General features: G+C 40.1%; 4 protein-coding genes and 1 long non-coding RNA gene across 8 annotated transcripts in view; 1 reads left to right on the top strand and 4 right to left on the bottom strand.

Annotated features, from left to right (window-relative positions):
* Positions 1 to 18,104, bottom strand: part of LOC141760293 (uncharacterized) — a 38,435-nt gene extending 20,331 nt beyond the window's left edge. The window contains exon 1 of the mRNA XM_074622956.1: positions 18,053 to 18,104. The gene's annotated coding sequence lies outside the window, so the exon portion shown is untranslated. The remainder of the gene's footprint in view (positions 1 to 18,052) is intronic.
* The window catches only part of LOC141760294 (uncharacterized), an 85,798-nt gene that overhangs the window by 1,652 nt on the left and 56,392 nt on the right, over positions 1 to 27,754 (top strand). The window contains exons 2-7 of one of the 3 annotated variants that reach the window (XR_012592315.1): positions 1 to 17; positions 441 to 897; positions 980 to 3,097; positions 10,390 to 10,445; positions 10,577 to 10,936; positions 11,363 to 12,880. The exon at positions 1 to 17 is cut by the window's left edge and continues 343 nt beyond it. Coding sequence is in view for 1 of the 3 variants with exons in the window: in XM_074622957.1 (XP_074479058.1) it covers positions 1 to 17; positions 441 to 979 (556 nt within the window). In the remaining 2 variants the exon portion in view is untranslated. Of the gene's footprint in view, positions 18 to 440; positions 3,098 to 10,389; positions 10,446 to 10,576; positions 10,937 to 11,359; positions 12,881 to 27,754 lie in introns of those variants that run through there. The other 2 variants (XR_012592316.1, XM_074622957.1) reach the window with 2 other exon arrangements.
* The window catches only part of LOC141760296 (uncharacterized), a 67,290-nt gene that overhangs the window by 25,971 nt on the left and 13,565 nt on the right, over positions 1 to 27,754 (bottom strand). Inside the window, exon 2 of the mRNA XM_074622964.1 lies at positions 17,212 to 17,279. The gene's annotated coding sequence lies outside the window, so the exon portion shown is untranslated. The remainder of the gene's footprint in view (positions 1 to 17,211; positions 17,280 to 27,754) is intronic.
* LOC141760302 (uncharacterized) lies at positions 123 to 11,978 on the bottom strand. Its single transcript, XR_012592319.1, has 3 exons — positions 11,878 to 11,978; positions 11,435 to 11,823; positions 123 to 461 (listed from the first exon to the last, which is right to left on the bottom strand). It is a non-coding gene; the product is annotated as an uncharacterized LOC141760302 (long non-coding RNA).
* LOC141760300 (programmed cell death 1 ligand 1-like) lies at positions 15,470 to 26,871 on the bottom strand. 2 transcript variants are annotated; one of them, XM_074622970.1, is made up of 4 exons: positions 26,537 to 26,870; positions 23,548 to 23,603; positions 23,057 to 23,416; positions 15,470 to 16,034 (listed from the first exon to the last, which is right to left on the bottom strand). In XM_074622970.1, exons 2-4 carry the CDS (start codon positions 23,600 to 23,602, stop codon positions 15,895 to 15,897), a joined length of 555 nt encoding a protein of 184 aa, XP_074479071.1. In that variant the 5' UTR covers position 23,603; positions 26,537 to 26,870; the 3' UTR covers positions 15,470 to 15,894. The 2 variants fall into 2 exon arrangements, with proteins under 2 accessions (XP_074479071.1, XP_074479070.1); XM_074622969.1 differs by lacking the exon at positions 15,470 to 16,034 and adding an exon at positions 21,546 to 22,633 and having other exon boundaries at positions 26,537 to 26,871.

The following is a 27,754-nucleotide window of genomic DNA, read 5'->3' as shown; positions in this document are numbered from 1 at the left end:
TCGCCTCAAAGTCACAGGTGAGTGTATTCAGTAGAAGTCAGTCAGTGAAACCAGACTAAGAGTCTACAGCCCTGCTAGTGCTAAACACATCTTAGTTTAGCATGTTAGCATGCTGCAGGGGTCATACTGGTTAGTATAAAAGTAGTCTCAGCTTCATCCCTGCTGGAGCTGTACCAAAGAACACATATTACTAAGAAGTGAAAGTCAACTGGTCGTTCCATTACAACGTCAGCTCCCAGCAGCAGAGCTACGCTTCCGCCATTTTGGACTGAAAGCGACTACCAGACGCAGTAAAACGTACGTCATGGCTACCGCTGATGAAGACTAGGATCATATTTAGTCTTTCTTTTGTCAGTCTGCTGGATTTATTTAGTTTCCTGTTTCAGTAAAATGGTTCCACTTCAGACAATCACACACATTTTATTTTCTGTCCTTTACAGCAGCTGCTGATGAGCCCAAACCTCCGAGACCAACAATGAGACCACAACCAGAGAGACCAACAACGAGACCACAACCAGAGAGACCAACAATGAGACCACAACCAGAGAGTCTGAAAAACCTCAGCCTCTCCTTTGGACTGATAGCTCTACTGGTTCTCTGTGCTGGACTGTCTGGACTCTGCTTTGCCTTGCTTCTTAAATTTACTGGTAAAAGAGGAAACCTCTATAGAGCCGTAAAGACGATGAGTTCCTTGGAGAAAAAAGTCATCAAGACTAACCAAGTGACAACCTCCAGTGCTGAGATAAGGTCGTGTCTAGAAGGTAACCCCCAAGCTGCAAAAACATCCGTAAACTCTTGCGAGACTCAGTGCCCGACGACCTATCATAACCTCAACCATTCAAGGTCAATGCCTAACCTCAACTATTCAAGGTCAATGCCTAACCTCAACTATTCAAGGTCAATGCATAACCTCAATCATTCAAGGTCAATGCATAACCTCAACCATTCAAGTTCAATGTTTAACAGCATCAATTTTTAGGTATTTCTCCGAGCTGGACACATCACATTAGTCTCTCGTGTAGATTTATTGTCTCCAGACACACTTTATAAACCCATACGGCTGCAGTGCAGTGCCACAGTATGTTTGAATAGCTTCCGCCCCCTTCTGACGTAATTACAGATATCTGCACCGTCATTTCACCTCAAAACTGTAATTCAAGATATCTGTAATTTTTACTATCTGTAACTACAGTTTTAGATATCTACAACGTCATTTTGACTAGTCAGAATTTAATTGTGACTCCATCAAGATCCTCTAAAATCTGTAAACTGTTATATTTGTTTCACTCATCATCACTGTATGAAGAGTTCATCATTAAGATTTAGCTGTAAGTTGGTTCAGTTTTCCCTCCAGCTGTTATCAATCATGTGTTTTATGTCCTCTGTTTACTGATGGATATTGTTACCTTGCACTGAATCTCCTAATGTTAACTTTATAATGTGTCCATATATATAAATGTAGTGATTCCTTCACTATGGCCCTTTAGAGTTTTTCAGATTTTAATCTGTGACATGTTTATTTTTTATGGTTTTCATAACTTGTTCTTATACTAAATGTCCTGACTGCATCACTACAGTAACGTTCATTTTCTACATGTTCCTTTTTTAATTTCTATAACATTTTTAAGACATTTAAATTAATTTTCATCAAGCCTTGTGCATCATTGGACATATTGATACACTGTAAAAACAGAAAGAAAAAAAGATTTCAAGATTTTTTCTACACCCTGAAAAATGTAGCCAGCAACCGGAGATGTCTTCATACACAAAGCAATATAACATATGTTGTTGTTTATGACAGATATTGTAATTCTAATGTCTAAAGACTTCATCATCATTTTATGTATCTCAACATTGAGACCACAGTTGTGGGACATGAAGACAAAGTGATGTTTGGACCCATAAAATGCTCCATAAACTTTATTTATTATTCATTATGTCAAGATGGGTAAAAACACTGTGCATATATTTGAACAAAAAAATGTTTTTAGTTTATCTTAAGATGTTTTATTGCATATTTGTTTGAGTTAAGTCTATCTTAAGTTCTAATGAATATTTGCTTCAGTTACGTTTATCTTAAGTTGTTCTTGTTAATATTTGTTTTGAGCTAAGTCTATATCTTAAGATGTTATAATGAATATTTGTTTCAGCTCAGTTTATTTGAAGTTGTTCTAATGATTATTTGAGGACACTAGATTTTAAAAATGATCCAACCTAAAAACCCAGCCCTTTGCAGTGAAAGCAGCACGAGCTCCAAAAGACCTTAACTCTAGTGAGAAAGTCTGTAACACCGTCAGTCCGTCGGTTCAGGCCTCCCTCCAAATCATCATCCTGAGTGTAAACATATCACTAAGTGTGTTTCACCGGTGTTTCCGGGTTGACTCGGTGTGTGTCTGACTGTGTCATGGTAGGTGTGTTGCTCAGGACCAAAGGAAGCTCAGTGTGAAGCTGTTTGTGTGAGCGGTTCTCTAGAAACAACAGCAACAACACAGGCCAAGCATTCAGCCCGTTCCAGGTGTATGAAAGATATTCAGATTAGAATAATGTGTGGTAGAAACTGTTTGATATCAGTGAGTGAATGTGTAAAATATAATAACATTTTATACTTTTGTATGAATTTCTATACCAGAATAAATCTGTGCACCAGATGACACCAGTATTTTCCTGTGTTCCTTTCTTCACTGATCAACAGCCTGTTTGTTTGATGATAACCTCTGAATATTAAATATTAAATATAATCGAGATTGGGAGCAAAACGTACCTCAATTCTGCCCTGGGGATCAATAATTTATAATCATTTTCAACCTGAACAGAGGAGGAGGAGGAGGAGGAGGAAGAGGAGGAGGAGGAGGAGGAGGAGGAGAAGGAGAAGGATGAGGAGGAGGAGGAGGAGGAGGAAGAAGAGGAGGAGGAAGAGGAGGAGGAAGAGGAGGAGGAGGAGGAGGAAGATGAGGAGGAGGAGGAGGAGGAGGAGGAGAAGGAGGAGCAAGCAGCAGAGTAGACAGATGCAATTTCTCATTTCTCAGTTGGCTTCCACGGTTGGTTGTTGCTCAGCAGAGTCTCGTAGTTTGGTCCTGTAGGACAGAAGAGACACAAGGTTATGTGAAGGTCATTGTATTCGTCCATTAAAATGACCATTTGACAGAATTCAAATCCCTTTTATGTGATCAATGACTGGTGTGTATTCAAATCAAATAAAGAGATTTAGCCCAGAGCTCCTGTCTGTGTTGCTTCATTCAAATATGAGCCTGCAGATAAAAGATTACGTTGTTGGACAACTAATATTAATACTAATGAAACCATCGAGCTTCACGTCTAATATCTATGTTTGTTTTGCCTCTTTGTTGAACATATTTAAGGATATTATATTAAGGATTTGATTAATTGTTCTGAGGAAAAAAGCTGCTATTAAACTTGTAGTACTGAAAAAGACCACTAGATGTCATGTTAACATTTATCTCTAGATTTATCTCAAAATGTAATTTTCTGATCTGCCTCACAAAGTGAAGTCAGTCATTCAATCTGATAATCCAGTAGTCATATCTGGACTGCAGGAGATGAATACATGACTCAGTTTACTGGCCAAATGCCATATTATTAGAGAAAGTAAAGCACCCTGTTGACTTTCTATCTGATAACAGAGAACACCGTGTGACAGACACACAGAGAGCTGCTCGCTCGTCTGCAAACACGTTAGTAGCTCAAACATCCTGTAAGATTCACCTTTTGTGTTTTAACTGTGTATTTAAACTGTGTTAGCCGGCATTAATCCGTTAATCCATGAAGGACAATGGGCCACCAGAGGAACCTGAGGTCTGGACTACAAAACAGGATTTGGGGTTACCGAGGTAACTTCAGGGTTTTCAGTCCAACGAAGGTGGTTCACTTCTTACCGGGTAGATCTCCATGGTAACTGATGAAGAACACATAACCTGCTCCGGAGGCCTATACTACGAAGCGAGTTCAACATCTCCAGGGTATCTTCTCGTTATCTGGCTTCACTAACCCGAACAACCGAGATCACACTAAACGCTCCTACAACGCTGGTTATCAACTCAGTAAATCAACCCAGGGTTTCTCTGTCTGGCTGTGAGCGTTCACATGAACGAGGAGGTGTTTACAGCATCTGACCAATCACAGACATGGACAAGTCTACTGTTAGCAGATAGACAGGCAGACAGACACATTTAACAAAGGAAGAGTAAACTATAGTAGACAAATACAAAGAAGTTAAACTCTTAATCCAGACTAACAGTAACACAGTTGAAGCTGCTAAATGCAGGAAGAACAGCTGGTGAAAGAAAAAACTCCAGATGTGTGAATGAGTAAATTAACAGATTTATTAATTTAACGGAACACTCAAAAGTCAGATATAGTTATCTAGATATAAATATCTTTTAAGAGTGTAATAGATGAATAGATTACATTTCTGTTTACCCTGTGATTAAAAGAATAAATATAAAAGCATAATTCAAACACCGGCAGCATAAATCCAGCTGTTCTTCCTGCATCTGTCAGTTTAACTGTGTTGTTTTCAGTCTGGATTATGACTGTAACTTCTTCATAAGTGTGTAATATTATCATATTATCACCCACTCTGTTACAGTCCTAACCACACTAAAAACAACACAGTTTAAACTGACAGTTGCAGAAACGCTGTGGGCGTTTTTAAACTTCCTCTTGAGTCATTTCACTTCTCCTAAGATGGGAGAGGGGGGGGGGGGGGGGAGCGCAACTGAAAGAAGGTTCAAATAGTCATAGACTAGTATTGTTATTACTGGGCATGGTTAGGTATAATCCTGTCATTCGTTATACTTTTAAAAGTTGTTTATATCTAGTCGACTATATCTGACTTTTGAGTGTTCCATTAAATTAATAAGTCTGTTAATTTACACATTCACACATCTGGAGTTTTTTCTTTCACCAGCTGTTCTTCCTGCATTTAGCAGCTTCAACTGTTACTGTTAGTCTGGATTAAGAGTTTAACTTCTTCGTATTTGTCTAATATAAAAATGTAGTTTTTTCCTTTGTAAAATGTGCTGCTCTGTCTGTCTGCCTGTCTGTCTGTCTCTCTCCCTGTCTGCCTGTCTGCCTGTCTGTCTGCCTGCCTGTCTGTCTGTCTGTCTGTCTGTCTGTCTGTCTGCCTGCCTGCCTGTCTGTCTGTCTGCCTGTCTGTCTGTCTGCCTGTCTGTCTGTCTCTCTCCCTGTCTGCCTGTCTGCCTGTCTGTCTGCCTGCCTGTCTGTCTGTCTGTCTGTCTGTCTGTCTGTCTGTCTGCCTGCCTGCCTGTCTGTCTGTCTGCCTGCCTGTCTGTCTGCCTGTCTGTCTGCCTGCCTGTCTGTCTGTCTGTCTGTCTGTCTGCCTGTCTGTCTGCCTGTCTGTCTGTCTGTCTGTCTGTCTGCCTGTCTGTCTGTCTGTCTGTCTGTCTGTCTGTCTGCCTGCCTGCCTGTCTGCCTGTCTGCCTGTCTGTCTGTCTGTCTGTCTGTCTGTCTGTCTGTCTGTCTGCCTGTCTGTCTGTCTGTCTGTCTGTCTGCCTGCCTGTCTGTCTGTCTGTCTGTCTGTCTGTCTGTCTGCCTGTCTGTCTGTCTGTCTGCCTGTCTGTCTGTCTGTCTGTCTGTCTGTCTGTCTGTCTGCCTGCCTGTCTGTCTGCCTGTCTGTCTGTAGACTTGTCCATGACAAAGTGCATTTATATTTTCCCATTATAAATACACCAAAATGATGCAAAAGCAAATTTTTCCAAAATAAGCGTTGTAGTATACCCAGGAAGAGACCGCTGAGGATGTGTGAAGTGATTTTGGCATTAGTATTATTTTGGCCCGTGGTACACACATTCACCAGGGTGTTATGTATACACATACATATATATGTATATGTGTATATGTATATGTATATGTGTATATGTATATGTATATATGTATATGTATATATATATGTATATGTATATGTATATGTATATACATATGTATATACATATGCATATATATATATGTATATGTATGTACATATATATATGTATATATATATATATATATATATATACATATATATATATAAACTGGAAAAACAAAGTTTGGAAATTTGTGTTTGGTGGATTATTTCTCTGTTGTTACAATACTAATGGTCATTGTATTTTACATGGTTGGAAAGCCTGTTTATTTACCTTCGCAATGATGTCCAACTTGTAAGGATCATGCATTTGTGGGATGAGCAGCACAGCTGATGATGTGGGGAGCACCCAAGAAAAACTTGCCAAAATGCTCCGTCAATGGTAAACAGTGTATTCTCCTGTTGGAATTGACTCTTGTTTTGAGTTGTTTGGTGGATTGGATGATTGAACTCTCTATCAGTAACAAGGAACAAACAAGACATATTGGCTATTTTACACTTTATTCATTTAATCCACCGTCAGGAGCCTCAGTAGCGGTGGAAGATCCATACGCAGCCACAACAGCCTGGCACCTCCTCCTCATGCTGGTCACCAACCTGGTCACACATTGCTGTGGGATGGAGCTCCATTCCTCAACCAGGATTGGTTGCAGGTCAGCCAACGAGGTTGTGTTGGTCACTCTAACACGTACAGCACGCCCAAGCTGATCCTACAAGTGTTGAATTGGGTTGAGGTCTGGACTCTTGGCAGGCCGTTCCATTCTCTCTCCTCCCACATTGTGGAGGTAGTCTGTGATAACCCTGGCTCTGTGGGGGTGAAGAGTTCATCAAGATTTAGCTGTAAGTTGGTTCAGTTCTCCCTCCAGCTGTTATCAATCATGTGATTTACGTCCTCTGTTTACTGATGGATATTGTTACTTTGTACTGAATCTCCTAATGTTAACTTTATAATGTATTCATTCATATAAATGTAGTGATTCCTTCACTAGCATGGTCTGTTACATTAGCTTTGACTCTCAGCATCTAATATTCATGAATTCAACCGTTATATTAAGTTATTGTTTAAATGTTACTGAGCTGTACGGTGAGAAGAAGAAGAATAAAAGATGATCTTCATCTTGTTGTTCTGGATCTTGAGGGTCACCTTTGTGGGCGGCCCAACCTGTCATCCATGTGCTCACCTGTTCACTTCTGTTTCCATGGAAACCAGATTTGTTTGTCTTTGAATAAAACATTTACTATATTTTATTTGTTTATTTGTTTTATTTGTATTTTTTCAGAAGGGTGGGACAGGCACATTAAGATGGAAAAAAATGATATAAATGATTAGTAAACAAATAAATAATGTTAATATGGTGTAAAGTAATATGAATATGAAACAGTTCCATTTAAATAATGTCATATTATAATTGAATAAACTCATTTAACGTATCTCAACATTGAGACCACAGTTGAGGGACATGAAGAAAAAGTGATGTTTGGACCCATAAAATGCTCCATAAACTTTATTAAATGACATTATTTATAATGTCAAGATGGGTAATAACACGGTGTATATGTTTATCAAGCATTGCACCAAAAAACTTAACAAAACTCCCAAATGTCATTGCTGGGACTTAGAGATGCTCGTAGTGGCAGAAACACTCTGTTACTGTTGTGAACTGCTGAACGTTAAAGTCAAACATTCAGTTTTAGCAGTTTGATGAATAACACAAAGTAATATATGATAAATATTGAGTTGATTGTTGGAGTTATGGAGAAGGTTTAGGACTATGTACTTCTTCCAACTTCTTTTCGGACATGTCATATTTATTTATGTTGATTATTTGTTTACTGTTCATTTTATTAGTTATTCTTGTTTTGTTTTTTACTTGTTACATGTTCCAAATAATTAATAAAATAACGAAATGGTTGTCACCGTCCACTCATATTGAACATGAATCACAATTAGTGTATGAGAATAATATGCAAGAAGAGCATATAGTTTGTTATTATGAACAGCTGAATGGTGCGTCGTTTTAAATGCTGCAGGCTGCAAGGCATTATGGGATGTTATTCTCTCCTTTCCTTTGGTAAAGGATGCTCCAGTGTGTCCTCTGCTAAAGGAGATAAGAAAGGAAGCATTGAAGCTCCTTTCCTTTGGAGTTACTTTAGTGTCTTTATTATGCAATCAAACAAAAACAAATAGGTTTGAGAGCAAAACTTTTCACTGATATCAAAATATGTCTGCTTACAAATCCAAAAACTTCTGTCTGCAAATCGCGTTCAATGTAATGTAAAGTTTTTGGCGAGAACCTTGAATAAGTACAGTTGTTTGAAGGAGATGTTTTCACAGCAATATAAAATAGATAATAGAGAGGGAATGATGACCTGTTTAACTTCCTAACATGAACTCTGAGCACCTCATAATATAGAATTAAAAATACTAATGCCAAGATTTCTTTTTATCAATAAAAATAAATGTATTAATTTCCTAATCATTAGAATTGTGTGTTGTTATGCAAATAACCACTAAAGATGACAATATCAAAGTAAAAGGACAACAAATAGAATTGGAATTCAGCACAACATTGAATGAAAGCAGAACTCTGTTTATTAAAGTGTGAATTTGCAATAAAAATATTTTGTCCCTAAAATCTAGGAATAATTGTGATAAATAATTGTGATCTCAATATTGATCCAAATAATCGTGATTAGCATTTCGTCCATTATCGTGCAGCCCTACCACCTTATAGACCTTCGGTGCTTCATTGAGCTGTGGGGAGGGGAAGGTGTGAGACCAGGCTGCATCAGACCAACAGTTTGCTGTGGAACTGAAAATAGAAAGGCGAAATCAACCTGAACAGAGGAGGAGCCTCCTCCTAGGAGAGAACCTGTTACGGGAATGAACGGGGCTCCACTTCCAGTTCTCTTATCATGAATCATCAGCAGTTACGATGATGAGCAGCAGCAGCAGGAGGTGACCGCTCCACAGTTGGTTGTTGGTGTGCAGTCTCGTAGTTTGGTCCTGTACAACAGAAGAGACACAAGGTAATGTAGAAATACAGATAGTTGATATATTATATTAATCCTGTTTATGGTTTTTTTTTGTGAAGAAATGTGGTGAGAATAATTTGGACTGTTTTATATTTCTTGCTGCCCAGGAACGAATAGAGAGACTAAAGAACCAGGTTCCTCTGGAGTTTAGTTTAGAGGTCCTACAGTTGTCTCTCCGTCTTGTTCTCCTTTCCCAGACTTTACTCTGGAAGTATTTCTTATTTTAACTTGTCATGTGAATATCTATGGCTTTCTCTGTCTAGTTTTTATAACTATTTTGAATATGAAAACGCCAAAATGTCAAGAATCCTCATATTGGTGTGATTGTATGCATCAAAGGGTTAAATCGAGCATTTATGAAGTGCTTAGAGGAAATTTGAAAATATTGCGATATATATCGTGTATTCGTTATTCCTTAAAAATATCGCAATATTGTTTTAGGCCATATCGCCGAGCCCTATTTCAGATATTAAAACGCTTTGTCCTCGTCCTTTAGTGTCGCTCCTCTAGTCTGTGTTGAGCATAAAACATAAAAGCTGACCAGAAACTTCGTTAACCATCGAGGAGAAATCTAGTTGGTGAAATAGTTTTCCTCTCTAATCCATGATTAGTCCATGATTTTATGGAGGCATCTTGTCTTATTTTTATAAGCCTGCATTAAAATACCATATTTTAATAAAAACAGGTACTGAATACATCCCATCATTCAGTTCAGAACTGTTATTTTAACATTGTGATCATCATTCATTTTTATTTTTTATAATCATTCATGTGATAATCATTATTAGAGTTATATTGTGTTTATGAAGACTGCTGTTCATATTGATGTTAGAGGTTTGATGAATATATTATTGATTAGAAATGGCTGATAAAGTTCACTGGACCAGTAACTATATAGTGTTCTGTATATTATATAGTGTATATATACATGTATATATAGTGTTCTGTATATTATATAGTGTATATATACATGTATATATAGTGTTCTGTATGTTATATAGTGTATATATACATGTATATATAGTGTTCTGTATATTATATAGTGTATATATACATGTATATATAGTGTTCTGTATGTTATATAGTGTATATATACATGTATATATAGTGTTCTGTATATTATATAGTGTATATATACATGTATATATAGTGTTCTGTATATTATATAGTGTATATATACATGTATATATAGTGTTCTGTATATTCATGAAACAACAGGGAGAGGACACCACCATGCTTTGAGCTTTTGTTTTTCTTGGATCTCTGGTCTGCTGGGAGAGAAACACACAGCAATGATTAATCCATCCTGTTACTGTGAATACTGACAGTGGACATTGAAATCATCACTTACTTCTCTTTCTAATCCCCTCAGTATGTAAAGTTAAGTGTGTGATGTACAGCAGGAACTGTGAATTAGGACTTACATGTTCACTCTAGTGTATCTGATGTGTTTCTGTCTCCTCTCACAGGATGAAGATGATCTGCAGCATCCTGCTGCTCCTCAGTCTGACCTCCTGTGTCTCTGGTTAGTTCACCTTCACTTTATTATCCACAAACACTAAATACACTTTCAGACAAACATCTCTAGATGGAGTTTGACATGTTCAAGTTGTCAGTTTGTCTGCTGCTCACTTTCCCTCTCTGTCTCCTCTACAGGAGCATTTGAAGTGAATGTGACACAGACCTCCTATCAGGCAGAGGAGAACCACAACATCACACTGGAGTGGATGTTCACAACCAGAACCAGCAGTTCCCCCAAATCACTCTTTATCTACTGTGAACTGTCAGCGGAGCTCAGACCCTCAGTCCTGTTTCATCTCCATGAAGGTGTTGAGCTCCCAGAGTCTCAGGATGAACAGTTTACAGGACGAGTCCGGTGGGACAAAGACGTCCTCAGAGACGGACGAATCAGACTTCACATGTCCAGACTCAGGATTAATGACTCTGGTGTGTACCGGTGTGACATGCGAACTGGTTATGGTAGGGGCTCTAGGATATGTCACCTCAAAGTCACAGGTGAGTAGATTCAGTAGAAGTCAGTCAGTGAAACCAGACTAAGAGTCTACAGCCCTGCTAGTGCTAAACACATCTTAGTTTAGCATGTTAGCATGCTGCAGGGGTCATACTGGTTAGTATAAAAGTAGTCTCAGCTTCATCCCTGCTGGAGCTGTACCAAAGAACACATATTACTAAGAAGTGAAAGTCAACTGGTCGTTCCATTACAACGTCAGCTCCCAGCAGCAGAGCTACGCTTCCGCCATTTTGGACTGAAAGCGACTACCAGACGCAGTAAAACGTACGTCATGGCTACCGCTGATGAAGACTAGGATCATATTTAGTCTTTCTTTTGTCAGTCTGCTGGATTTATTTAGTTTCCTGTTTCAGTAAAATGGTTCCACTTCAGACAATCACACACATTTTATTTTCTGTCCTTTACAACAGCTGCTGATGAGCCCAAACCTCCGAGACCAACAATGAGACCACAACCAGAGAGACCAACAATGAAACCACAACCAGAGAGACACACAATGAGCTCACAACCAGAGAGTCGGGGAAGGATCGGCCTCTACGTTGTACTGACAGCAGCTCTACTGGCTCTCTGTGCTGGACTCTGCTTTGCATTCCTTCATAAATCTACTGGTAAAAGAGGGAACATCTATACAGCTGTACAGACGATGAGTTTCTTAGAGGAACAACCCATCAGGACTAACCAAGCGGCAACCTCCAATGCTGAGATAAGGTCGTGTCTAGAAGGTAACCCCCAAGCTGCGAAAATGTGCGAAAACTCTTGCGACACTCGCTGCCCGACGACCTATCCTAACCTCAACCATTCAAGGTCAATGCCTAACCTTAACTATTTGAGATCAATGTCTAACCTCAACCATTCAAGGTCAATGCCTAACCTTAACTTTTTGAGATCAATGTCTAACCTCAACCATTCAAGGTCAGTGCCTAACCTTAACTATTAGAGGTCAATTTCTTTATAATTTCTGTATAGCAGACCGTTGCTATGTATAAAAGACCGTTGCTATGTATAACAGACCGTTGCTATGGGCGCAGTTCTGATGTCGGACTCTGGAGGACCGTTTTTGTGTCAAATTATTGATTTCTTCAGTAAGTAGCCATGTAATAATCAGGATAATGTTCAGCTAGCAGGTCATTGTTGTGGAATAATCCCCTTCAGGGTGATGAGAGACCCCTCCGCTTCGTGTTATTACAGCAGAAATAACTAATGTCAGGGTAAAGGATGCTTCCATCCTCCCAGATGTTTGATGTCAAACAGTATAAAATGTGACGGTTTTGGTAAATGACAGATAACATCACCTCAGAAGTTGTGCTGAGACAAGACGTCTAAACAGTCACGTCTGGTTGATGTGACTCCATCAAGATCCTCTAACATCTGTAGACTGTTATATTTGTTTCAGTCATCATCACTGTATGAAGAGTTCATCATTAAGATTTAGCTGTAAGTTGGTTCAGTTTTTCCTCCAGCTGTTATCAATCAAGTGATTTATGTCCTCTGTTTACTGATGGATATTGTTACCTTGCACTGAATCTCCTAATGTTAACTTTATAATGTGTTCATACTGTAAATATAAATGTAGTGATTCCTTCATTATGGCCTTTAGAGTTTTTAAGATTTGATTCTGTGACATGTTTATTTTTTTTCATATTATAATTGTTCACATAAGTTTATGTTAAGATGTTGTTGTTAATATTTATATTATTTATATTATAACCGGTGTTTCCGGGTTGACTCGGTGTGTGTCTGACTGTGTCATGGTAGGTGTGTTGCTCAGGACCAAAGGAAGCTCAGTGTGAAGCTGTTTGTGTGAGCGGTTCTCGAGAAACAACACAGCAACAACACAGGCCAAGCATTCAGCCTGTTCCAGGTGTATTAAAGATATTCAGATTAGAATAATGTGTGGTAGAAACTGTTTGATATCAGTGAGTGAATGTGTATAATATGATAACCTTTTGTATTTTTGTACCAGAATAAATCTGTGCACCAGATGACACCAGTATTTTCCTGTGTTTCTTTCTTCACTGCTCAACAGCCTGTTTGTTTGCTGATAACCTCTGATAATGTCCATCTAATGGCCTGATAACATCTGAGGGGGGTGCAATAGTAATAAACTTTAACTCTCTAAACAGTTACAAACATATATATATATATATATATATACACACAAATAGAGAATAAAAAGCTTGAGAACAATTTCACTGCTCCATCTAATCAGGAATATAAATTAGTACTGATATTTAGATTTTCTAAAAGTTAAAAAGTGTGATGTGTAATGTCAGATACTTTAGGAAATAAAAGTCTAACAGACAGAAAATGAATCAGGTTTTATAGTAAAATGCTCCAAAGTGAATGATATCTGCACATAAAGAGCTCTTTACCTTCTCTTTTGGTAGCAGATGAGGCAAGGGCATGAAACACGCCTGAGAAACACACACAGAGGAGATAAGATCAGGATATTGATTGATATCAGCAGTGGTTTAATGTAACTAGTTACTGTATTTAAATACAAATTCAAGGTACTTTACTTGAGTATTTCCATTTTCTGCTACTTTATACTCCACTACATCTCAGAGGGAAATATTGTACTTGTTACTCCACTACATGTGAACATCTGACAGCTTTTCATGCACACTAGTGCAGCAGTAACTAATCCAGAAACATCATCTATTATAGTACAACACTGACTTTACTGCAACATCAATGCTTAAAGACGTGGTTACTCACAAGCGCTGAGATATAACACATTCATCTTCATCCTTTCTCGCTGCTGACAGACAAACGGCTGATGTCACAAACTGGCTCAGGGAATGGGACACAAAGGGAGTCCACGCAAGGTTATATATATAAAACCAAACTATTTATTAAACTGAGGTTAACATGAAATGAACAACGGAGTGTGTAGATCAGTAATGTCATCAAATGAATGGAGTGCATGGATGTGTGGGCATAATGTGCTGTGGAGGTGTTGAAGGTGCAGAACCAAACAAAGGTGATGTCAGGTGGATGTGGCTGCAGGAAGAGAGAGAGAGAGAGAGAGAGAGAGAGAGAGAGAGAGAGAGAGAGAGAGAGAGAGAAAGAGAGAGAGAGCGAGAGAGAGAGAGAGAGAGAGAGAGAGAGAGAGAGAGGGTGAGCTCCATCAAGCTGACCCCTCCCTCGTCAGCCCACTACCTGCTGAGGTTGGCCAGGCCAGCCTCCAAGACAGGAGGAGAGACGTCACAGCTGACTTCTACACGGTCTGCTCTCCACTTCCTCTGTGCAGCTGTGAAGAGAAACCACCTCGAGGCGTGTGATGCACGAGCTACTGTTTCTGTAAATCACTTTAAAACAACACATGTTTGAAACTGTAGGCTATCTTCCTGGGAAACGGTCAAGCAAGGCCATATAGCAGACATCTGTATAGATCAATACTTATTTATAGTATATCTGTTGTTTTATAGCAATTAGAAATGTTCTTCAATCACTCCACAAGGAGGAGCTCTTAAGCTCCCCTTAAAGTCTTCTTTACTGATTTATTTGGCCACTTGGGGGCAGCAGAAACAAACCACCACCTCACTGTATGAGTATTAATCCACAGCTGAAAATAGTCCCCAACAAATGCACTACTTCCTCCTGTTTGAGTAACGTTTGTTAAAAACTACAGTGCCCAGCTGCTTTAGGAAATTACTGATCCCTTTTTAAAAATGAAAGTAAACATTCAACCCGGTCTCACGGGAAGGCGTAGAAATAGCACGACATTTACGCAGACTTTCCACGTGTCATGAGTACACATTTTAGGCTTTTAGCGTGTCATTTGTTCGCCACGCAAACGTCCACAGTTATATCTAAGAAAGAAAATCACTAACTTAGGTTTAGGCAACAGTAACAGGGTGTTTCTGCCCAGCAATGACATTTTTCATTTTTGTCAAAATTTGCAGTGCAATGCTTGATAAATATATACACCGTGTTATTACCCATCTTGACATTATAAATAATGAGATTTAATAAACTTTATGGAGCATTTTATGGGTCCAAACATCACTTTTTCTTCATGTCCCACAACTGTGGTCTCAATGTTGAGATACGTTAAATGAGGTTATTCAATTATAATATGACATTATTTCAAATGGAACTGTTTCATATTCATATTACTTTACACCATATTAACATTATTTATTTGTTAACTAATTATTTATATCATTTTTTTTCCATCTTAATGTGCCTGTCCCACACTTCTGAAATAATACAAATAAAACACAAACAAATACCATATAGTAAATGTTTTATTCAAAGGCAAACAAATCTGGTTTCCATGGAAACAGAAGTGAACAGGTGAGCACATGGATGACAGGTTGGGCCGCCCACAAAGGTGACCCTCAAGATCCAGAACAACAAGGTGAAGATCATCTTTTCTTCTTCTTCTTCTCACCGTACAGCTCAGTAACATTTAAACAATAACTTAATATAACTGCTGAATTCATGAATATTAGATGCTGAGAGTCAAAGCTAACGTAACAGACCTTTTTTTTTTCTTTCTGTTTTTAAAAACTCTAAAGGGCCATATTGAAGGAATCACTACATTTACAGTATGAAAAACATTATAAAGTTAACATTAGGAGATTCAGTGCAAGGTAACAATATCCATCAGTAAACAGAGAACATAAATCACATGATTGATAACAGCTGGAGGGAAAACTGAACCAACTTACAGCTAAATCTTAATGATGAACTCTTCATACAGTGATGATGAGTTAAGGTTAGGCATTGACCTTGAATGGTTGAGGTTAGGATAGGTCGTTGGGCAGCGAGACTCGCAAGAGTTTTCGCAGATTTTCGCAGCTTGGGATTTACCTTCTAGACACGACCTTATCTCAGCACTGGAGGTTGTCGCTTGGTTAGTCGTGATGGATTGTTCCTCTGAGAAACTTGACGTGTCTTCGGCTGTATTAGGGTTTCCTCCTTTACAAGTAGATTAAGTAAAATAACGACGGAAGGCAATGTAGAGTCCAGCACAGAGAACTGCTGTCAGTAAAACGTAGAGGCCGATCCATACCCAAATCTCTGTTGGTGGACTCATTGTTGGTCTCAGAGGTTTGGGCTCATCAGCAGCTGCTGTAAAGGACAGAAAATAAAATGTGTCTGATTGTCTGAAGTGGAACCATTTTACTGAAACAGGAAACTAAATAAATCCAGCAGACTGACAAAAGAAAGACTAAATATGATCCTAGTCTTCATCAGCGGTAGCCATGACGTACGTTTTACTGCGTCTGGTAGTCGCTTTCAGTCCAAAATGGCGGAAGCGTAGCTCTGCTGCTGGGAGCTGACGTTGTAATGGAACGACCAGTTGACTTTCACTTCTTAGTAATATGTGTTCTTTGGTACAGCTCCAGCAGGGATGAAGCTGAGACTACTTTTATACTAACCAGTATGACCCCTGCAGCATGCTAACATGCTAAACTAAGATGTGTTTAGCACTAGCAGGGCTGTAGACTCTTAGTCTGGTTTCACTGACTGACTTCTACTGAATACACTCACCTGTGACTTTGAGGTGACATATCCCAGAGCCACTACCATCACCTGTGAGCACTTCACACATGTACACTCCAGAGTCATTAATCCTGAGTCTGGACATGTAAAGTCTGATTCGTCCGTCTCTGAGGACGTCTTTGTCCCACCGGACTCGACCTTTAAACTGTTCATCCAGAGACTCTGGGTCCTCAACACCTTCATAGAGATGAAACAGGACTAAGTATTTGAGCTCAGTAAACAGTTGACAGAGGATATTAAGTGATTTGGGGGAACTGTTGGTTCTGGGTGTGAACATCCACTCCAGTGTGATGTCGTGGTTCTCCTCTGCCTGATAGGAGGTCTGTTTCACATTCAATCCAAATGCTCCTGTAGAGGAGACAGAGAGGGAAAATGAGCAGCAGACAAACTGACAACTTGAACATGTCAAACTCCATCTAGAGATGTTTGTCTGAAACTGTATTTAGTGTTTGTGGATAATAAAGTGAAGGTCAACTAACCAGAGACACAGGAGGTCAGACTGAGGAGCAGCAGGATGCTGCAGATCATCTTCATCCTGTGAGAGGAGACAGAAACACATCAGATACAAGTTCAGTTATTACAGGTAGAACAGAGACAATCTACAGTCTGTCTTTAGTCCTCACAGGACTTCTTCCTCTGTGCTACTGATTACACATGACTGACCAGTGGACTGACACCAAGACAGGGACACTAATGTACTTCTGACACCAGATGGAGCCACTTTAGTAGATTAGATATTTACAACTGAGGAAGAACAGGAAGTATGATCTGCTCTGAGATCAACACAGTCAAACTGCAGGGAGGGGTGATCTAGTCAAGCAGAAACCCAGAACAGATGCAGTGTGCAGATCTGTTATTTATAGGTCTATCACAATGTGGAACAAGTTGCCAACTGTGATCACTGAAGAACCAAGACAAGTTTAAAAACACTAAAACAAATGACATTAAAAATAACACCGGTGGCCGACCTGAACAACCATGAGGGATTGCTGTTTGGTTTGTTTCTCGTGTGTTATATGTATGTTTCTGTAGTCAGAGTAGGAGGTTACAGAGAAAAACTATCTCACCAACTAGATTTCTCCTCGATGGTTAACAAAGTATCTGGTCAGCTTTTGATTTTACGCTCAACACAGACTAGAGGAGCGACACTAAAGGACGAGGACACCACTAGGACACTACTAGGACACTAGAAGCGTTTTCATATTCGAAAAATATAAAAACTAGACAGAGAAACTGATTGAAGCTGCTGCAGAGCTGTTGTACATGCGCACAAAACACAACACAAAAAACAGGACACGAGTAGTAGATGATATTCACATAGTTAAAATTAATAACACATCCAGAGTGAAGTCAGGATCAGGAGAAACAGACGAAGAGACAACGAGTCTATAAACTAAACTCCAGAGGAACCTGGTTGTTTGTTGATTTGTTTTCTATTTATTTCACTTCATGTCTCTATTCGTTCCTGGTCAGCCACTAAATATAAAACAGTCCAAATTATTCTCAACACATTTCTTCACAAAAATAAAAAAAAACATTTACAGTATTAATATAATATATCAACTATAGTATTTCTGCATTACCTTGAGTCTCTTCTGACGTACAGGACCAAACTATGAGACTCTACAGCAACAAGTAACAGGAAGCAGAGGTGGTCTGCTGCCTCCTCCTCCTCCTCAGTAGTGAAATGAGGAGGTACTGGAGGCTACAGATAACTCCTCAGACACGCCCTGCGTCTTGCTCGTTCAGGGTCAAAATGTGCACACAGACGGGTGCCGAGATAAACAGACAGTTAAACAACACATTAATCTAACAGTCTGACTGATTTCTTCATAACTATAATTTAAGTTAATAAAGACTAAATGTGGATGTTTCACTCACCAGTTGTTGTCCCTGTTCAGCCTGCTGTATAACATTAGTCCATTGTTTTATTCCACAATACTGAACAGAATAATCCAAACAGGTAGAAGAAGTAAGATGTGAGAGGAGCACAGGATGCTTTTTACTCTCTTGGTCCTAACTGTGCTTTAATGCACCAGGTCTGTAGGTCTACTTTCTCTCATTTGTTTCTATTGAGCTAGATTAAATAAACACACACTAACGTTTAACGGGAGCGGATCAAAACGAGGCTTCTTACTGTCATATTGTAGTGACGGCTCATATTTCCCAGAGTTTCCATAGTTGTCTCTTTGTGCTGTGTGTTCGTGTTTTATTTGAACCATTAGTGAGGTGGCTGTTATATTTTTTGACAGGTAGCTCGTAATAAAGTTTCACTAGTGAACTTTATTACATATAACTGTGAGCGTCAATGCCTGTGCTGAAAGTGTCAGTAATCAAGTTAATATCTTCATTTACATCCAGGACAACTGTCCCGGTTTTCTCGGGTCATTTTATCTAAACTAATCAGCCATTCCTCTCAATATGAGTGACAGGAAAAAATAGGAACCGTGTATCCGATAGAAGTTCAGACAAAACGTCAAGCCGCGCTGTGCAGCGCCGTGTTGCTGTGCAGCACCGTGTTGTTCGCAGCACCATGTTGTTCGCAGCCAGTTAGGACCCTCCAATAGAAAACAATGTAATCAAGCCCAAGGACATGTCCTAGTTGTTTCCTAAATGCAAAACTAGCACTGTTTTGTGCTTTATTATGCATTGCATTGTTAAGTCCTTCCATTACCAAACTGAATGACTTCATTTTACTTATAGCTTAGCTGTTATTTCAGTTTAGTTTTTTTGTCAGGAGAGAATTCAGCTGAGGGGGCACAGTGACCTTTTTGGACGGGCCTGGACCTCCATGGCTCGCCCCTAACGCCGCGTGGCGACTGCTTTACCTGTTGTTTTTTTATTTCGACTATTAACACTGCCCGATTCTTAGGTGCGTCTCTTCAAGAGAATCAGAGTATCAGGAGTGGACATGCAATCAGCTTTGACGAGGAGTGGGGGGGCTTTCTTTCACCTCATGTAGCCTTTATTAAGTGTATATTTAACAATATTATGTTTCATGAAAGAAATAAACTGACAGAGAGGCGTATACATACTGTCACTGTAGGGACCCACCAAAATGACTGGTGGCAAGTGACCACATGAACTCAGTAACATGATCCTTGACCCATGGACTCAGCTCAGCTCAGAAGCCATTGGCTACTGTAGCATTCACACATAGGTGTGAAATTCACCCAGGACAAAACCAGAAGAATCTCTTTGTTCCGCCTCTTTCTGCTCCTTCTCCTCACCTCCTGACCTGTGGAGGTGAGCTGCTGCTCTGATCTATGGCCTGTTAGGAAACAGACATAGCAACACAAGGAACCTCTAAACAGAAGACGCGAGAGCCTGCCTTTTTACCAACTAACTTCAAGCAACAACCGCAAGGAAGTTAGCGCCAAGCTATCAAGCTGCTGGGAAGAAGTATTGGAGCGATCAGCTTCCTCCAATCTGCACAACTTGATTTGAGCACAGCAAAATCGACATCTTTGACTTGGAACCACAACTTCAACACATGGAATTACAAACCCTTTTCTTTCATGGATTGGTAACGTACTGGGCTTACCTTAGCAGTAGCAATTGCACATGGTTGAGCAAGACTGTTCAACTTTGATTTCTAGAATGTACTTGTATTGATTTGGTTTAATGTTATTCATTGAGTTTCACTGTTGTGATATTATTTGTATTTGATATTTGGGTAGCTAGCTTCGCCACATCTGATGTGTTTAGTTTATGCTTCACATAGACAAGGTCTTGCATGCAAACTAACCATCTTTTCTAACCCACTGCATTATCTGACACACATTAAGATCACATACAGAAACTGTGAATTAGTTAAACATCTCTAAACGTCTCTCCATGAATCAATGCTGATCCTAGTGTTGGCTTTTCCTGCCTCAGCCTCCCGACCGCGGCCGGAGGGAACAGGGGAGACACCGGAGCTTTGTTCGGAGACGATAACGTTTCTCTCTGCGGAGCCCCGTCACTTCACAAGACACGGGAAACCTCTGTTGGTCTGGAGGAGCTGCAGCAGTTATTTCTGCACAAACGTTCACTAGATATTCTCAGAGCTAAACTAACTCTTCTGCAGTGTGGAGTGTGCGCTCATGTACGTGAGAGGTGGAGCGAGCTGAGTGAAGGCAGGCAGAGGAGCAGAGTACAGCAGAGACTCCGGTCCTGGAGACCAAAGCTACGGTCTCCCCCGCATCCTCCGACCGCGGCCAACACTGTTTAACAGACGGGCTTCACTAGATACAACCAAGAGGTTTTGGTGCTTCCGTGTAGTTTGTGTTGGAGTCTGAGTCTGAAAAGCGTAGCCACACGCGAGCACGCATGGAACACTGACCCGCAATGATTTTTACGTGTAAAAAGTTACAAACAGTCCCTTTAAAGTATTTTTGTAACGTTTTTAACTTTTTATCTTTTCAAATAAATCTGCCAAAAGATCCATCTGTCGCCTGTCCCATCTGTTATAAAGTAACAAACCCAGTTCTAGTTCATTACATTATCGAGCAATTAGCAAACTAAATGAAATATAAACTATTTTTATTATGTTTGTGTAAATAATTGCGATGGAGGCTTTATTTAACTTTCCTGACTTTTAATGAACACCGTCAGACAGCCGTTCAGTTACAAGTGGATCGTTTCCGTTACTTACGTAAACCCCCCACAGTACATGCACAAGCGCATTCAACTACCGTATAACATAGTATATGACAGTTTGGACAAGCTCTTACATTATCCAACAGTCACCACATGTCCAACTGAAAAACTTTAGTATGTCGACTATATGAAGCAAATCTCAGAAGTGTCTAATCCTTTAGTAAATGTAGCCTATATTATTATATTAGATAGCACAATGTTGTCTAATATATGATAAATGGGTACTGTAGATAGACAGAGGAAATGAGGTTCATGTTGGTGAATAGATACTGTAAATCTGTACAGTATGTAGTCTGTATGTTTTTGCATACACTACAGCTCCATACATATGTAACCCACGTGCTGGAGCCTCTCTGCACACCCTGGGACTCTGCGTTGTGTTTCTTAATGTGTGATGGGTTGTGGTGCAGAGAAAAGGAAACACCGGCACAGGAGTTCTGGATTGTGGTTGAGACCGGGAACACTTTATTCACCCACAACATCGGCTGTCATCTCTACTGCTGGTCCAAAACCTTACGAAGCAGTGAAAGCAAAGTAAACCCTCCATGAGGAAGTATATTCTAGTGCAAAAGTAAACAGAGTAAAATAATAATCTAACACTGAAAATAAATGACTACACATAAAATGATTTAAGGCATCTTAACATAAGATCTAACGTGAAAATAATATAAATGAAACAATAAGACAGATAGCAGACAATAACTGAAAAGACTAATCCTCCATCCTGCACTATTTTCTTCTCCACTGAGAGGATGCTCTGCTCGTACTCAGTAACAGGCCAACATTACGGACACTATTCACATACAAAACATATCTTACTTTTTACAACTCATGCCAAAGAGAAAGTCAACATCTTAATTAACACTTTAGTTGAAAAGATAAACTGAAAGAGTGTTTGTGAATTAATATATTCTACGATGATGCAGGCCTCCATGTTTACCTAACGAAGCACTGACAGCAAAGCAAACAAGGAAAAATGATGTCCAACACGTAACTGGATTTCAGAACTATGGTTTCCTGTAACGGACAAACATGGTTACTGCTCGATTCTCTTCCTTTAATACATCCATGGATTCTGGATGGGGATTGACATCTCACCAGCGACACCTGGTGGTCGATTTAGGCTACTGCCTTACACATACAACATAGTTCAACATTTTATAAAGCTAAAAATGCTGTGTGTTCTATATTTACACTGTATCCCAAAAACATGCATCATTCTGTGACATTTTATGTTTTTGCACACATTGATGATACAACTATCATCTCCTCTCTCTGTAATCCTACAGATGTGTAACCTCATCCAGAGGTGTATCCCACTCCAGGTCACATCGATTCGTCTGTACGTCTGTTTCGGTGTTTACTCTCTAGGCCTACGTGTCGTTTACGAAGGAAGGTAATGCAGAGTACAACACATTGAACCAGTAGAGCTGCTGTCAGTCCAACATAGAGGCTGATCATTCCCCCACTCACTGGTTGTGGTCTCCTTGTTGGTGTCGGAGGTTTGGGCTCATCAGCAGCTGCTGTAAAGGACAGAAAATAAAATGTGTGTGATTGTCTGAAGTGGAACCATTTTACTGAAACAGGAAACTAAATAAATCCAGCAGACTGACAAAAGAAAGACTAAATATGATCCTAGTCTTCATCAGCGGTAGCCATGACGTACGTTTTACTGCGTCTGGTAGTCGCTTTCAGTCCAAAATGGCGGAAGCGTAGCTCTGCTGCTGGGAGCTGACGTTGTAATGGAACGACCAGTTGACTTTCACTTCTTAGTAATATGTGTTCTTTGGTACAGCTCCAGCAGGGATGAAGCTGAGACTACTTTTATACTAACCAGTATGACCCCTGCAGCATGCTAACATGCTAAACTAAGATGTGTTTAGCACTAGCAGGGCTGTAGACTCTTAGTCTGGTTTCACTGACTGACTTCTACTGAATACACTCACCTGTGACTTTGAGGTGACATATCTTGTAGCTCCCACCATAAAGTGTGAGCACTTCACACCGGTACACACCAGAGTCATTAATCCTGAGTCTGGACATGTGAAGTCTGATTCGTCCGTCTCTGAGGACGTCTTTGTCCCACCGGACTCGTCCTGCAAACTGTTTATTCTGAGACTCTGGGAGCTCAACACCTTCATGGAGATGAAACAGGACTAAGTTCTTGAGATCAGCAAACAGTCGACAGAGGATAGAAAGTGCGTTGGGGGAACTGTTGGTTCTGGTTGTGAACATCCACTCCAGTGTGATGTCGTGGTTCTCCTCTGCCTGATAGGAGGTCTGTGTCACATTCACTACAAATGCTCCTGTAGAGGAGACAGAGAGGGAAAGTGAGCAGCAGACAAACTGACAACTTGAACATGTCAAACTCCATCTAGAGATGTTTGTCTGAAAGTGTATTTAGTGTTTGTGGATAATAAAGTGAAGGTCAACTAACCAGAGACACAGGAGGTCAGACTGAGGAGCAGCAGGATGCTGCAGATCATCTTCATCCTGTGAGAGGAGACAGAAACACATCAGATACAAGTTCAGTTATTACAGGTAGAACAGAGACAATCTACAGTCTGTCTTTAGTCCTCACAGGACTTCTTCCTCTGTGCTACTGATTACACATGACTGACCAGTGGACTGACACCAAGACAGGAACACTAATGTACTTCTGACACCAGATGGAGCCACTTTAGTAGATTAGATCTTTACAACTGAGGAAGAACAGGAAGTATGATCTGCTCTGAGATCTACAGTGTTGAACACTCTCACCAAACAACCGACTACACATTAGATCAAACCTTCAATAAAATGTCATCAGACTAATCTATACTCGTCTCCAATGATTGTTGTTATATTCCTGTTATTGTGTGGACTATTTAAAGGCTGTATTATCTGTGATCATCATGCATTAATGGTTTAACCTCCATGTTGTATGTTTCGTTAGTCACTGCGGTCAAGCCAGCCCCCACGTAGTGTAATGCCTACCTAGAATACACTGTTTACCATTGGCAGAGCATTTTGGGTGCTACCCACATAATCAGCTGTGCTGCTCATCCAACAAATGTATGATCCTTACAAGTTGGACATCATTGTGAAGGTAAATAAACAGGCTTTCTAACGATGTAAAATACAATGACCATTAGTATTGGAACAGAGAAATAATCCAGTTTATTTCACCAACTAGATTTCTCCTCGATGGTTAACAAAGTTTCTGGTTAGCATTTTTGTTTTACGCACAACACAGACTAGAGGAGCGACACTAAAGGACGAGGACACTACGAAGCGTTTTCATATTCAATAGTTAGAAAAACTACACCGAAACTAATTTAAGCTGCTTCAGAGCTGTCGCACATTCTTGGCACGCAACACAAAAAAACAGGAGACGAGTAGTCGGCCTCATTTCATTCACATGACGAGTGAGTTAATATTAGTACTACATCCAGAGTAAAGTCGGGATAAGGAGAAAAAGACGGAGAGACAACGAGCCTATAAACTAAACTCTAGAGGAACCAGATGTCTGGACTACGAAGCAGGATTTGGCGTTAGCGAGGTAACTTCAGGGTTAACCCTTCAGGGTTTTCCGTCCTACGAAGGTGGATCACTTCTTACCGGGGTAGATCTCCATGGTAACTGATGCTGGGTAGATCACCATGGTAACTGATGCTGAACAGCTAACCTGCTCCGGAACAGGTTATGTTCCAGATAAGAGATCAACTCGTATAAAAGCACCTCCTACTGACCAATCAGAGCTCAGTGCGCAGATCGTATGGTAATAGGCGCAATGCATGCCGGTTAGATTTGTGTCCGCCTTGATGCCAAGGCCTAGGGAAAGGAGGCTGGGTCACTGGCAGACGTGGGTCCTGGGGTATGGGGTATAACACATGCGCAGTGTAACTGAAGCTGCGGTCGTGCGTTGCGATTGGCTCAATTTCAGCGAGTACAGGCGAGATTTTACTGCAAATGTGTTATACCCCGGGAGATATGACGCGTGACCCAGCCTCCTTTCTATAGGCCTTGCCTGATGCCAACTTGCTCTGACGTCATGCACACGTGGGCAACGATAACCTCACGAGATCGAGACGGCCGCAGTTTTTAAAGCCAGGCGCCGCATTTGCTCTCCACCGGCTGCAAGACCCAGTGCATGATGGGAAACGCCTGGCTCGCGCCTCATCAAACAGCTGATTGGCTCTTAGTTTTGTAGAAAAGTCACAACTTTCTGTGTAATTGTAATATTTAACACTAGATTGTATTAGTCTCATGTTGTGTAATGAAGGTTTCATCTGTTAACAAACACATCTTGTGTGTTGATAATAATAATAATTATAATAATGAAGGTTATTTATATAACATAATGAGCACTCGTTTTATCAAAACGTGTGCTCATTATGTGCTTTACAAGGCGGACATAACAATAATAAAGGATATAATCTAATGCCAGATAAAAGCACATTTACACATAGATTAACAAACAAATATAAATAAATCACAATGTGGTCTGAAAAGGTTCTGGTATACCTAGACCTGAAAACTACAAGTGGCCTACAAATCAGATCTAACAGGAAGTCACTTTTTCTGTGACTTCCTGTTAATTCAGTGAATGCTGCTGGAAACTGTCCAACTTAAACTCAGCTTTTAGGCTCCACCCCTCTGCTCCTCCTGCTGCAGCCTGATCTCAACTACTTTCCAGGCGTTCATCTCCAACGAGCCTATTATTACACACATATGAAGAAGTGAGAGTCATAATCCAGACTAAAAACCACAGTTTAAACTGACAGATGCAGGAAGAACAGCTGGATTTATGATGAGGGTGTTTACTGCTTTGATTTATATTTTTATATTTATTCTTTTACTTTCTCTTGAGTCTGTTCCACACCTCCTGAGAGAGATGGGAGGGGCAGCTGAAAGAAGGCTGAAATACACGCAGTATTGTAATTAATGGATATAAAGAGGTGTAATCCATCCTTTACACAGAGTAATGCTATTTATATATAAACGACTATATCTGACTTTTGAGTGTTCTGTTAAATTAATAAATCTGTTAATTCACACATCTGGAGTTTTTTCTTTCACCAGCTGTTCTTCCTGCATTTAGCAGCTTCAGCTGAGTTACTGTTAGTCTGATTAAATGTTTAACTTCTTCCTATTTGTCTACTATAGTTTACTCTTCTATTGTTAAATGTTCCAGTCTGTCTGTCTGTAGACTTCTCCATGTTAGTGTTGGTTATATGCTGCAGACAGCTCCACCTCCATGTTAACAGACTCTGGTAGTTTGATTTGTTTTCTATTTATTTCACTTCATGTCTCTATTCGTTCCTGGTCAGCGACTAAATATAAAACAGTCCAAATTATGCTCAACACATTTCTTCACAAAAATAATAAAAAAAAAACATTTACATGATTAATATAATATATCAACTATAGTATTTCCACATTACCTTGTGTCTCCTCTGTCTTACAGGACCAAACTATGAGATGCGCAGTTTCTGGTGGTGATTCCTGAGCTGCTGTTGAATAATAGTCCGGTTTGCTTTCGAAAGTTACAGATTGGGAAAAAACATGGGTTTTCCCACAATCCCAGCCTGTGTGCTGAGAACATAATATAGTCCCGACTTCAATGCGAAGATAACCAGAATCGCAGTCGCTCTCGTTTTTGTTTTTTCCGCCGATCGAAATCTGGACGGATGATGGATATATAGACGACAGGTTCGATTACTGTTAATGATATTTCGTTGGTTTTTACGTTTTGGTGGCGGCGGAAGGATACCGGCGGAGGACACCGGCGGGTGTATAAAAAAGAGCCGTCCACCACATCCGCACCAGTCAGAGGACCAGCAGCTACACCGACAGTCTGCTGGTAGAGGAGGAGAAGATGTGACAGGAGATGACAGGAGATGACACCATGCTGCTCAGACTCTAGTTTTCCTCTCTGTGGACTTTATTCTGATATTTGTGACTTCTCCTCTTTGAGTTCCTCTTTGAGTTCCTCTACTGTGAGGAGGACAGGTGTCACCGTCCACTCAAATTAAACATGAATCACAATTAGTGTATGAGAATAATATGCAAGATCAGCATATAGTTTGTTATGATGAACAGCTGAATGGTGCGTCGTTTTAAATGCTGCAGGCTGCAAGGCATTATGGGATGTTATTGTCTCCTTTCCTTTGGTAAAGGATGCTCCAGTGTGTCCTCTGCTAAAGGAGATAAGAAAGGAAGCATTGAAGCTCCTTTCCTTTGGAGTTACTTTAGTGTCTTTATTATGCAATCAAACAAAAACAAATAGGTTTGAGAGCAAAACTTTCCACTGATATCAAAATATGTCTGCTTACAAATCCAAAAACTTCTGTCTGCAAATCGCGTTCAATGTAATGTAAAGTTTTTGGTGAGAAACTTGAATAAGTGCAGTTGTTTGGAGGAGATGTGTTCACAGCAATATAGTTGCTGTGTAACTGAGGAGGAAGGAAGAGGAGAGCACTTGTCATGGGAATGAACGAGGCTCAGCCTTCCAGTTCTCTTATACATCCATGGATGGCAGCAGCAGCGTCAACGACCACCAGCAGAGAGCAGCAGCAGAGAGGAGTAGCAGAGAGCAGCACCAGCAGAGAGGAGCAGCAGAGAGGAGCACCAGAGAGCAGCACCAGCAGAGAGCAGCAGCA

The sequence above is a fragment of the Sebastes fasciatus genome, chromosome 22 (assembly GCF_043250625.1).
Source record: "Sebastes fasciatus isolate fSebFas1 chromosome 22, fSebFas1.pri, whole genome shotgun sequence".
Classification (NCBI taxonomy): domain Eukaryota; kingdom Metazoa; phylum Chordata; class Actinopteri; order Perciformes; family Sebastidae; genus Sebastes; species Sebastes fasciatus.
Note: the sequence above shows the minus strand (reverse complement) of the source record. Positions and strands in the feature narration are given on the sequence as shown.